General features: G+C 40.4%; 2 protein-coding genes across 2 annotated transcripts; one reads left to right on the plus strand and one right to left on the minus strand.

Annotated features, from left to right (window-relative positions):
- Positions 1–3,286: 3,286 nt before the first annotated feature.
- LOC131880636 (angiotensin-converting enzyme-like) lies at positions 3,287–6,033 on the plus strand. The gene is made up of 8 exons (XM_059227314.1): positions 3,287–3,733; positions 3,808–3,953; positions 4,026–4,256; positions 4,317–4,463; positions 4,524–5,014; positions 5,089–5,310; positions 5,372–5,573; positions 5,663–6,033. Exons 1-8 carry the CDS (start codon positions 3,506–3,508, stop codon positions 5,901–5,903), a joined length of 1,908 nt encoding a protein of 635 aa, XP_059083297.1. The 5' UTR covers positions 3,287–3,505; the 3' UTR covers positions 5,904–6,033.
- A 6-nt stretch (positions 6,034–6,039) lies between these two features.
- On the minus strand, positions 6,040–12,971 carry LOC131880634 (irregular chiasm C-roughest protein-like). Its single transcript, XM_059227311.1, has 9 exons — positions 12,668–12,971; positions 12,430–12,566; positions 12,003–12,194; positions 11,706–11,941; positions 10,699–11,060; positions 10,431–10,622; positions 9,517–9,683; positions 6,588–6,785; positions 6,040–6,511 (listed from the first exon to the last, which is right to left on the minus strand). The coding sequence occupies exons 1-9, from the start codon at positions 12,966–12,968 to the stop codon at positions 6,056–6,058; spliced, it is 2,241 nt and encodes a 746-aa protein (XP_059083294.1). The 5' UTR covers positions 12,969–12,971; the 3' UTR covers positions 6,040–6,055.
- Between the last annotated feature and the right edge of the window lie 6 nt (positions 12,972–12,977).

Raw genomic sequence — 12,977 nt, forward strand, 5'->3', positions numbered from 1 at the left:
TAATTTTGCATTTTGAGATATTGAAGCTCATCCCATTCCTTTTCGCCCACTTGGTCATTGAATGAATGTCCTCTTGTAATTGCCAATGATCTTTTTCACCGGAACAGATGGCTCGACCTAACTTCGTGTCATCTACATAGGTCCAAGGAACGAGGATTGACTGGTGACAGAGGGTTTGTCTGAGATGTAGATTAGAAATAGAATAGGGCCCAATACACTCCCTTGCACGACACCACTTTCCACTGTAGTCCAATCCGACGATTCCCCGCCAATGACTACGCGTTGACTTCGCTGTGAAAGCCAATCTGAGATCCATGCCAGGAGCTTGCCTTTGGTACCCGCCTTATGAAGTTTAGAAACTAACATCTCATGTGGCACCACGTCAAACGCCTTTGCCAGATTAAAATAAATGACATCGACCGCTGATCCTTGGTCCACATATTTGGAGACTTCTGGACGAAACCATGTTGGGAGCAAGGGATGACGTTTGACGATTGCCTCTAGTACTTTGCATACGGTGCTCGTTAAGGAAATTGGCCAGTATTCTTTGCATGAGTTTTTGGTCCGCCCTTATGCACTGGCGTCACATTCGCCATCTTCCACTCTAGAGGATTTTTTCCCGATTCCAAGCTCTTCCGGAAGAGGTATTCCCAAATTTATTTAAAGTTATTGCACAAGTTCCCTTCTATGTCCATTTTTGCTAGTTCGTTCTGTCAACTGAAATTCGTTGGTAGATCAAATACCATAAAAAGTTTAGAAGGTAAAAAATAGAAAAAATATGATCTTTCATTTTAGTAGTACTGGGAATTACATTCCTTGTTGGGGTTAGAAAAGCCCGTGAAAACCCAAACCAATCAAACAAGTACACGGATTTTTTAAATATCCGAAAAGTTCGATGGAAAAAGACTTTTAAACAGTTTTGACAATCTAGATTTGCACATTTTCAGAGCGTCTGCTACCTTTTTCCACTGGAACATAGAAATAACAAATATGAGATGTATGCCACAAGGCATATTCTGGTTTGAATATGGCATTTTCTGGCAAGTTCTGGGATGTTTTGAGAGGTAATTTCGGAGCCCAGGGACCTGGCAGCACTAACCATTCGTATTGTACCGTTCAAGTATTGGAGAGTCTGCCAAGAAGCTAAGGATGAGAGAAATGTTTTTGTTCCCTTATGTCAATTATTTTAATCGAGCAAGCAATTTTGCCAAGCAATCATAAAATGACCACTCTATCAGTGGCAAGAATTGAAGGTACAAACGAGAAATAAGAGGCCTAAGAATCTGGTAAAATCGGACCAAACTACTATAGTGGCCTTTTGCCAGGGAAGACAGCCCAAACGAAATGAAGAAGGAACGATAGATTGCTAAATAAACTACTCGCACCATGTCATGAACGCAAGTTCTTTTCCGGACCTTATATGATCTTGGTCACTAATTAACCATAATTATTTGATAGAATTAGCAAAAACAACTCCTCCACTCTTTCTTGGGTTCCTTTATTGTACTATTTGCTTTCCCAAATATTGGTGGGGAATACCTGGTATGTAGGCGTTGATCCTATTGTTGGATTTAAATCTGACTTGGACACTTATCTGGCCAAAATTCCTAACCAATCCTAAATTCAAGGGTTGGTCAGATTCGCCTATTCTAATCTGTTGGTGAATCAGATATGATATGGATGTAAAATCAAATTAGATACATAATCTTTTCATCATGAATTGCCAGGAACTCCATTCCCAATAGAGGGAAAGAAGTGTGCAAAAATATAACTTAAAGTTTGGGAAAATTACTTCACAATTGTGATTGCATAACTTGTTAATTGCAAATTTAATCCAGTGTTATTTTGAAGTTTGGCAAATTAATATTAACCCTAAAAGGCACGCAGAAAGAAATCATGTAAACCGTGACAAATCCGAAAATTAAATTGAGAGTTGTCTTTAAGATATTTCAAATGCACATCTGGCTAGCGCAGCTTTTCTTACTCAAGATAAGTAGATCGGTAATTATACATCATGAATAAGTTAGAAGTGACAATGTTTGTAATTGTTTTGCTTTTAAAGAAGAGTGCAAGAAAATGAAAGCAATATTGTTTATTTTTATGTCATCGGAAAAAAATATCGATGTCTTGGCAATAACTTGAAATATAGTTCAGTCAGCTTCCTATCTATTTTCCTGCAAAACCAAGTTTCAGTTGTACTGTAGGGTGCGTGAGCAAAACTCGGATACTCAGTAGAATTTCCACCTTTGTAGGAAAGCTAGAGATCTACGGTTTCTTTTGTTGGAAAGAGGACAAACTCTCTCATCTATAACATATGGTGATCAATTTGAAAAAAAAATAATCAAAAATGGCGTCTGAATTGGCAAAGAAGCATCAAAAGTACAACGTTAAGTTCCTTGTTTACGTTCCTTGAAATATGTCGATTTGCGGGAATGCACCCGCCTCAAGTCTAGGGTTTAATACTATTATTTTACGATTTTTCAACTTACAAACTCAGTAATATTAAGTCTAGGACCTGACCAAAGTAAACAGAACTGTATAATTTGAATTAAATATAAATTATATTGCTAATGGCACTTTTTCCTTTTGATTTGAGTAAATGACAAGGGTTTGTTAAAAAAGGTACAAGTATTTGTTAGAGTAGGTTAATGCTTCATTAACAACTGAAGATTTTCCATGGAGTAAAATCAAAGACAACATGCCCAGCCAAATCGCACTGTGCATGCATTGAATTTTGACGCTTATATCATTTTACCTGCTCGTCTAAGCAGGTATTGAGTCAATTACACCAACCATGTTCATTTTGTTGGGTTTTGTAACACATCTCACTCCAAAATCACTCGATTATTGAAAATTCAATGGGCGGATGGTGCCACTTGACTTTGATGTTTTGTCTTAGTTCTCCCCCCCAAAAATGCCCCAAAATCAGGGTGCCGGACACCATTTTTCCTTGAATTTCCTTCACTTGACATGCCATTGAACGCCGCAAACGACTTTTTCATTCCGCCACAATTGAAATTTAACGCCTTGGATATGCATGAAATTTAGAATCCAGCGTAGAGCAAATTAAAAATTTGTTGCTTCTTTGGCTGTCAGTGCTTTTAATTTCAGTTATTTTGGGTATTTAGCCATTACAACTTCGCCTTCTTTTTAATGGGATGCAGTTACTTTTTATTGGAAAAAGAATACACTTTCAATTGGGACTCCTTCTTTGATTGAGCTAAGCACTTTTTGACCTTAAAAGAATGTCCTGTTTTATAAATTGACCGGAATGCTTTTCGATTCAAAAGGTAGCTTGCTTAAGAAGCAAGAGGAAAACCATCTCGTTTAAAGGAAAAACTGAGGCGCTTTGAGCACGTAGACTAAAGACGACTAAAAGTAGTCTTCCAGCCAACTAAGACAAGCCTACACAATCCCCAATCCATAACTTTTGTGGGCCTCGGGTATAAAAGGAAACTCGTTCTCATTGACCTGACAGAGACGGCGGGTACTCGAAAGTATCATCATGGGCTGGAACCTAGGACTCGTTGTATGTTGCTTGGGCGTTACCCAAGTTTTGGGACAAAGTGTCGATGCCACCACTAAAAATGAAACGGTCGAAGAAAAAGCAGCAAAATTTGTTGACGAAGCGGAAAGCGAACTTACCCAGATGGCCACAAAGTCGACCATCATTGAGTGGAGCTATGCTACGAACCTCACCGATGAAAATGAGCAGAAATCTTTGGACTTCCAGGTATGCTTGACGTTTATACTTTCATGTAATAGTTGTCTCAAACAATGGAATTCATCCGTCTTGTACCATTTTAGAAAGAGTTTGATCAGGTGAATGTACGTTTGGGTACAGAGGCCAGAAAGTTTGACCTCACTAAAATATCGGACAAAGTTCTCAAGCGGAAATTGAAGCATTTGTCTTTGATTGGGGCTTCTGCTCTCCCCAAAGAGAAATTGGAACGGTATTATTGGCACTCGGTTTTAGTCTCTTTTGATCATCTTTTGTGCTAAAAATTTTTTCTTTGTTCCTCCAGGTACAACATTCTGCTGAGTCAAATGCAAAAGATATACAGCACTGCCAAAGTCCAATCCCGAGATAATGAATCTAAATTGCTCAGCCTTGAGCCTGACCTGAGCAAAATATTTGCCGACTCGGAGGATGCCAAAGAGTTGGAATACTATTGGGTTGAGTGGCGTAACCAATCGGGAAAGCAAATGCGTGAAAAATACTTGGAATTTATCGAATTTACAAATGAGGCAGCCAGGTTCGTCCCAAATTCAAAACTCGCTTGGTTCCCAGAAATCCATTGTGTTTCTGTTTCCAGGTTAAATGGATTGCGAAATGGTGCCGAGTTAAAAATCCAAGGCTACGAGTCCGAGACATTCATTGAGGAAATGGAGGAAACTTGGCTTGGACTCAAACCATTATATGAGCAAATCCACGCTTATGTGCGTAATAAGTTGGTTAAAAAGTAAGGAAACCTCAACCTTATACTTGTTTGCTAGACAAACTTCAAAGTATCACTCATCAGATACGGCAAGGATGTCGTGAGCGAAAAGGGACCGATCCCGGCTCATCTCTTGGGTAACATGTGGGCTCAGTCCTGGAACAATTTGGGAAGCTTCTTAAAGCCGTTCCCCGACAAACCCGCCATCGATGTAACGGATGCCATGGTCGAGCAAGGATGGACGCCGAAAATCATGTTCGAAAAGGCCGAAGACTTCTTCCTCTCGATGGGATTGCCGCCCATGCGAGAAGAGTTCTGGAATGGAAGTATCATCGAGAAACCGGACGACGGCCGGGAAATGGTCTGTCATGCGTCTGCTTGGGATTTCTACAACGGAAAGGATTTCCGCATCAAGCAATGCACCACAGTCACTGAAGAAGATTTCATCACCGTTAACCACGAGATGGGACACACTCAATACCAAATGAGTTACGCCAATTTGAGCTACTTGCATCGTAACGGAGCCAATGCGGGATTCCACGAGGGCGTGGCTGATATTCTTTCCTTGGCCGTTGGTAAGGGACATTTATGTGAAATATCTTGATTTACCATGCTCAGAGTCTGAGATGTATTGACCATTTTTATCCAGGAACACCTTCGTATTATCAACGCCTGGGTTTAATGAAAGACGATTTTGACATCACTGACAAGGAGACGAATATTAACTTGCTGTTTGACACAGCTTTGGAAAGACTAGCATTTATGCCTTTCGGCTATCTAATTGACAAATACCGATGGGACTTGTTTCGTGGTTGGGCAAACGAGACAAACATGAATTGTCATTGGGTCAAACTGCGATTGGACATTCAAGGTAAATTGACCAGAGAGGCTTGAAAAATCAGGATATGAAACCCATTTTTTTCTTCGGGAAGGCGTGGCACCTCCCGTTAAACGGTCAGAAGAGGACTTTGACGCCGGAGCGAAATATCACGTGGCTGCCAATACTGGCTACATTCGATACTTTGTAGCCTACATTTACGAGTTCCAATTTTACAAAGAGCTCTGTGAAGTCTCGGGCCAATACGATCCCAACGATCCTAAGAAGCCCCTTCATCTTTGCAACTTTTATGGCAAGTTTTACTTTGTCGTTTGTCGACACATGCCTTCTTTAACTCGGTTATGCCATACCTAAAGAATTTTCTGTCTCATTTTACCACAGGAAGTAAAGAAGCTGGAGACCGCCTGTTGTCAATGATCAGTTTGGGGGCGTCCAAACCATGGAAGGAGGTGATCAAGCACATGACTGGTTCTCCCAAGATGGACACGGGAGCTTTCCGTGAATATTTCCGTCCTTTAGAGAAATGGTTAGAAGAAGAGAATCGCAAGAACGGCGTCCATGTTGGATGGGAAGTTGAAGATCTAGGGAAATACTGCCAAGCATCCACTAACGCAACTAGTTCTTAACAAAACCAATCCCTTTGGACCCATGATCACGGTTGTTGCGTGAGCACCATGGACCTGCAACCATCATGAGAAGAGAAATCTTGGAACAGTTGTTGTTCCAAAATCCGTAGCAGACGAAATAAAGCACGTCTTCAAGTCAAATATCCATATATTCAAATGTCGGCCTTAGATTGAGGGTAGAAGCTTCCAGTTTCTGTCAAAGCTGACGACCGAACACGATTGTAATGGTAGTGACTCATCTGAGCCAAATCTTCATCGTCGATATGGTTTAGATTAGTGGTTGAGTTGTTCATGACTTCGTTTGGCGAAGGGCGTGTTCTAGTAGACCCTGAGTTGCTGGTCCGAGGGAACTGGAGGTCCGCATACATAATAACGTGAGTATCTGTGTTCTGAGGAGTTTTTCTGGCTGAGGCGTAGGTCGATTGACCCCGTAGTGGAAACTGAGACTGTGGTGGTAAAGGGTAATCTGGATCTCTCCGTGTGGTTGGTACAAGATCGGGTTGGACCCGTGGGATTGATCGGGGATATTGGTCATAGTTATCTGGCGTGTCATAACTAGCCGTGTTCGATGAGGGCCTTTGAGCAATGCTGTAATGGGACCCGGCCGCCTGAAATGAATTGTCATTGAGGAGCTTTTGTATTTTAGGAACACACGAACCTAACGTTAAAGAAGCACTAACTGACCTCTGGTGGGTAATAGTGTTGTTCCACCCGAGGTCGATGAGGAATGGCGAAATTGGCGGAGCTCTTCCTTTTGGCGCAGCAATGGCCAAACGGACATCGCTTGATGCAACACACAATGGTTATAATGACCACGATGCCCATCAATACGGTCACGACAGCGATTCCAATGACGGCGATCAAGGCCAACGGTTCACGTATCTGTGAGAGAGTGAATTCAAATACTTTATACAAGGAGGTGTCTTTTGGATTTGGGTAGGAAGCATGATGATAGATGGGGGTAATATAAGGCCAATACAAAAACAGAAGTTATTTTCGAATTGTTTCAATTTCATTAACTAGATTTAAATAAGTTTTCCCTTTTTCTCTTGGAAATTGACAAACCGTTCGTTACGATTATGAAAGTTCCACTTTCGGCAATGGAATTACCTTAACACCGTAAATTTTAAGAGCTTATATTCGAAGTGTCTTCTATCCTAACGTGGCTTCCTTGCCGAAGACATCCACCATCATAAAATCTTTCATTAGAACAAAGTCAACAACAATATAAATGATTATTGAAAAAACCGACAATGCAAATGATAATAAGATGTATACAATAATAAAGGGATAATGAAAGATCCATACTGTATTGTTCATGTGAAGGAGTAACTAGATCCTTACAAACTAAATACTATTCAACAGGGCTTGAACCTCTATGGAAAAAGAAGTAACGCGTTATCGAAAAAAATGCGTTACCATTAGCGTTACTTTTGCAGGGGTTAGGGTTAGATTATTATTTTCATTCTTTAAACTTTATGCAAAGAAAGCAACTGTCATTGAAAAATTACCTATTCTCAACTCTACCCTTTCACAACTTGTGCCTCATTGAAATAAAGCCAAGTATTGACATCAACTAGCCAGAGCAACATGAAAATACCACTTACATCTGGACGTACCTATGATGATGAAAGGTATCTGAACTAATAACGGAGGATATGGGTGATGAAGACACAATATGGTTCTAGCATGATTCCTTTCCCATTGAAAGAAATAACTTCAGTATTGAGTCAGCCATTGCCCTAACCTGATTTGTGTCACTTGATCATCGAAAATTGCTTTCGGATTCGTAGCTGTGGCTTGCCCCTTGCTGCCATCCTGGATTTAAGAAAGACAAATCCATGGATGGCAGCTCAGGAAAACAATCCCCCCAAATCACCATTGCGATCTAAATCCATTGAGATCCCATTTTTCTTTTTGAAGTGTTGATTGAGCACACATAAAGCCATGTACACGTTAAAAATTGAGACAATCCGGATTGCGGTTTGGCAAAGGGCAATGGTTGAATAAAGTTATTACTCATCAAATTTCATATTGAGCATTTGTTTATTGCAATTCAATCAAAAGACCATCATCCTATGAGAATTTTGATACAAACTTCAGCCCAATTGGGTCATTTCAACCGGAGTTATGGCTGTTCAAACACTGATGGTCAGTCGATTTTGGCTGAAAAATGGACATGGCCCTAAAATAAGCCATATTGCTTCAGTTTCCAATGGGGATGAACTTTTAGATGTTGAAAATATTCAACCTAGTTATTTAATGCGTGAAATTTCATGAGATTCTGAAAAACCAAACCCAAAAAAAGTGCCGTGAGGGTGTGTACACTTGACCTGGAATGCCCCTCAGTTTGGTATTTTTTACTTGTAAGCACAATAAATACCCCGTTGATGCAAGACTTAAGCACAAATGTAATCTATGACGCAAGCTGCCTTTGTTCAAAGCACATACAGCATTAAGAGATTATTTAGTAATCTAGGTAGCATACTTTAATCTTTTTGTCTGTGGCTGCATGGCGCACCTCAAATAAGAAATAAGAAATTGTCAAATTTCAACAATGCATGAGGCATGTTTCCTTATAAGATTGATCCTGTTGAAGTAGTGCAAATTTTGAAACGAGATTATTTTTCTATCATGTATTTCCATTGGCTTGGCCAAACGAGCTTGGCCAAGAATAGGAGTAATGCAGTGTCAACTTACATGCATATATACAGCACATTGGTTAACTTTACTTTTCAATATTGGGGTCAAAATGGCAAAGCTGTTAGTAAGAAGGTTGGATTTAAGCTGTATTCCACACTCTCTGGATCAGATCTCACCTTGGTTGTGGATTCTAAGCTTGAGACCTTGAAAGCCCCCTTCCCGCCACTAATGCTAAGCAAATCAACTTTATCAATGCTCATTGGCATACCATATTGGGAGGAAATCTTTAAATCTTAGGACTGTTTGAAACAAAAATATAACCATTGATTTAGCCAAGTATGGTCTTGATGAGGCAAAAAATCTGAAATGTTGGTCATTTAAGATTTTAATAAAAGTAATTGTAACGAGCAACGCCATTGCATTCTTTGGCGGGTAACGGTTGTGTAACGAATTACTCTTTTTGGCCAAAGTGAATATAACTGTAATTCGTTCCTTTTATTGAGGAACGACTAATGCCCTGCAAAACCTAATATGACCCTTTCTCAATGCAGACAATCATGGCAATGAGTTGTAAGTTATAGTTAACATGACCCAATCCTTTGATTATAAAATGCAGGTTTTCGGCCAAAAATAGGCAAAATATCACTTCACTCTCTACCAATATATCTCAGTCAAGCTTTTACGGTCACAGAGGCTCAAATCATACATATAAGACACGAAGTTCCTAGGTACCCTTGCCCACAACATTCGCAAAGGTACATTCAAGAAACTTGATACCGAGATTCATAGATGCTTTTCAATTGGAAGCATATCCTATTTCTTAGCTAAATGAATTGAGACAAGCACTGACATTATTTTGGCCGGTCCAGGACATCAATGAATCTCGGTGTGAAACTCCCAAATCAGGGCCAAAGGTAGTGCAGGAGGGATAGGAGTTTCGCTAGAGAGGCACGTCTTTACCCGGACTCACCTGAACTTGAATTGGAAATTCCAGCGTTCCACGAGAGTTTTCGACCACCATAACAAATTTTCTTGAATCGCCTGGAAGGCTCTTGGAAATGATCAAGGACGCAACATAACAATCTTCTTTGTCTCCATTTTTGATCGTACTAGCCGAAAAACGCCCTTGGGACTCTCCTAAAATGTTGCGATTATTTGAATAATGGACGAGAAAAGAAGCAAAAAAGGAAACCACAGTTCTAAACATAACGTCACGTTCTTCTGGACAAACCAATTCGGGCTCGTGCAAGAGACAAATACGTTCATTTAGTCTGAATAAGGGGCTGAATATTCGTAGTCTTTGGCAACAATTCAGAAAATACTCTCCCGCTTACAATATCAGTTCTAGTTCGTATGAATGTTGTAATGTAGTGTATCTGCGTTTACTCATTAAATGGGTTACACGTAAAAAATGATCAACGACATTGTATCCGAAATAAGTCATCGACATATTAATCAATTCAAAATATAAAAATATTGAAATTCTAAAAAAACAAGTAATTTGAAAGATAACTTCCCCAGAACACGTTGCACACAAAAACTTTTGTTGAAAGATGGAACTCTTTCGCCACAATTATGCAAATATGATATTTAGAAAGTTCAAAAAACTCAATGTAAGCCTAAATTCTGCCCGAAAATACTCCCTACTTCTCGCTAAACCAAGCTTGGAAGGTTGAGCACTTTTCTTGCTTTGTCTTGCAAATTGTCGCTGGGATCATTACACTTAGATTAATAGAGACCATATACAACAGTGCTATTGTGCCTTTGAGTCTCACACCAAATTGTGTTTCATTCCTAGTTCCTATGCGTATTACTCGAGAAGTACAATTGTGCGTTCAAGCCTCCAAGACCCAATGATATCAATAATTAAGTTGGATTGATTACCTTCATCAACTCTGAGAGTTGACCATATCCAGTGCAGATTGCGAGGCTTAGGATCAGAACAAAATGGAACCATGATCTCGGCATCCGATTCTTTTCGGAAGGATTGCTCGGAGGCAGATTGGATTTGCAGCACTTGAGGTGGTCCAGTTACACTCACTTGAATTGAGTTGCTTTGCACTCTTCTCTCCTTATCTACAAGTAGTACCGGAGAAGATATATGTATTGCAAAATTTTATTGAAGAACCAATAAGATGCCGTCACAACGTACCCTTGATTAAGTTGGTGGCTGCACATGCCCATTCGCCCTGTTGTTCGTAGCTCACATTTCTGAAGTCAATGATGGCACTTTTGGCTCGGGCATAGACCTGCTCGTTCCCATTGGAGCTAACTTTTTGGAGCCACTCAAATTGGGGCTTGGGATTTCCATCGGCCATGCATTCAAACTTCGTGGAACTGTCCACTTCCAAATCCACAATTCGTTGCGGTACAGTCCGCAAATTGCGTGGTTCGAAGAGGACATCAAAAGTAATTGATAACTCATCACTGGATCCCAAATCATTTTGAGCTAAACAGAAATAAGTGCCTCCATCTCCTTGACGAATGGGGTCAAACACGAGATCTGCTCCAACTCTAAACAGAAAGATCATCAGGATTCGAGTCATTTCTTTTTTCAGGTCAAGAGGATTAATTGGATTTGGACATCAAATTGCTTCCTTGAGGAAAGAGTGCATGAAATTCATTATAGCTCACTTTCAAGCGGTTTATTCTTTTCTAGCTTCTTTATTCTTTTCAAAAACTATGCTGAAATTTGAATTAAATAAATCGATTTGTTGTTACTTTACACCATTTTGAAATCGTTTTGTACCAGGTCAAATTATTTTGACATGTTTAGAAAAATGTAATTTCGTGATGAGTAATCCATCAATAGGTTAGAAAAATGATCTTAAAAGCGACAGCAGCCGTAAGCCAACAAAACCAACAGAAAAATTGCAGTTATAACTTACATAAAATGCATCTAAATGTAAGTGATATCAATTTCCATCACGGTCGTACCTCCATATTCAAAAGAACAATTGTTGATGCATTAAAATCCTGATTACAAAAAGCAACCATAAGAGTTGAAACATCTATTTTGATCCAACTACTTAATGGTATTGAGAATGCTTGCTTAATAATAATAATGCACCTATGATTTAACACCCTTCAGATCAGCGCTACTTTCTACGGGATATCATGGCGACTCTCTAAACTAAATGAACCAATGGAAGGACTTACCGAAAGATGGACTCTCCTCCGGCTTTGCGCCAAACCACATCTGGTTTGGGATTGGCATCTGCCACGCATCTAATCTGAACACGATCTTGGTCAGCTTCCAATTCAAAGAGATCTCGGCTCTTCTCCAACCGGACTCGGGGTGGATAAAGTACGTTCAATCGGACAGAGGTGTCTCGTGATCGCCGTGAATAAGCGTCATGGAGAGCGACGCATTTGAGATACTTTCCGTTGTGTTCCTGCTCGTTCGAAACAGACCGTTTCGAATTCATTAAGCGACCAACTAATGCGTCTTCATACCTGTTTCAAAGTGATTTCCACAATAGACACGGCATTCCATCGTCGGAGATTGGCCAAGTCTGATTCGTTGCGTTGGGATGCGCCGTTTAGCTCTTCTTCGTCCAAGTACCATTTTAAGATTGGAGCTGGATTTCCACCACGGCTTTCACAGCGCACACTCCCTGTGGTGTCTGATTTGATTTCAAGATCGTTCTGTAATTGGCATTTTGGCAAGTTTACAAGTTTGTTTTATTTTTGCTTTGGAAGCATGATCTACTGTACCTTGCCATCGTCCAAAATTCAGTATCCTACTTAGACATTGAAAATCTTAGAGATAGATCAGATACCTTTTTAACCATACGATGAATAGACATTTTGTGGTTGTTACACAACTTTTCGAATCTTAGCGTTAGAGTAGAAGTGAATGAACTGACAGACTAAAACTTACATCCAAGCCCAGAGCGGCTTCATTGTAGAAGAGGCGTGGCTCAGAGGGTGGGATTCGCACAATCAATCGACCCACAGTGGATGATAACGCGTCATTGGCCGTGTATGACGATGCCGTCACTTGACATCGCCAATCCCCTGGCAAAGTAGAACACATACGTAGAAGAAGATATTAGTACTACATACACTCAATATCCAACCCCGTCGGGTTTTGCGTCTTCTCGACGGGAAATCTGTACCATCATCAAATTTGATATCAGCCTTAATGATCCTGAGGGTGCAATCCCCGTCGTTGACTCGTCCATTCCATTCATATTTGCCTTCTTGTAATCGAACCGGTTTTCCATCTTTCTGCCAAATGCACTCGGAACCCGTGTTTTTCTCCGCTATCCGACAAATCATGGTCGTGGTTTCACCCGGGTTGACCTCTTGCATTTGAGGCTCAAGGTCAAAATTCTGACGTCCGGCAGAATTTGGCACCAAAGTGGAACACAACACCAGCCCAAACACCCAAGGTGAAGCATCCTGAACTCTCGTCATCGGGGACTT

Source organism: Tigriopus californicus, chromosome 5 (assembly GCF_007210705.1).
Source record: "Tigriopus californicus strain San Diego chromosome 5, Tcal_SD_v2.1, whole genome shotgun sequence".
Taxonomy (NCBI): Eukaryota; Metazoa; Arthropoda; class Copepoda; order Harpacticoida; family Harpacticidae; genus Tigriopus; species Tigriopus californicus.

Bases quoted from the DNA above. Each gene is read 5' to 3' on its own strand.
- LOC131880634 (XM_059227311.1), bottom strand. From the start codon at position 12,968: ATGACGAGAGTTCAGGATGCTTCACCTTGGGTGTTTGGGCTGGTGTTG. The intron at 10,623-10,698 runs GTACGTTGTGAC...TACTACTTGTAG, and splicing joins AGCCACCAACTTAATCAAGG to ATAAGGAGAGAAGAGTGCAA. The intron at 9,684-10,430 runs GTAATCAATCCA...GCAACATTTTAG, and splicing joins AACTCTCAGAGTTGATGAAG to GAGAGTCCCAAGGGCGTTTT.
- LOC131880636 (XM_059227314.1), top strand. From the start codon at position 3,506: ATGGGCTGGAACCTAGGACTCGTTGTATGTTGCTTGGGCGTTACCCAA. The intron at 4,257-4,316 runs GTTCGTCCCAAA...TTCTGTTTCCAG, and splicing joins TTTACAAATGAGGCAGCCAG to GTTAAATGGATTGCGAAATG. The intron at 5,574-5,662 runs GTTTTACTTTGT...TACCACAGGAAG, and splicing joins CTTTGCAACTTTTATGGCAA to TAAAGAAGCTGGAGACCGCC.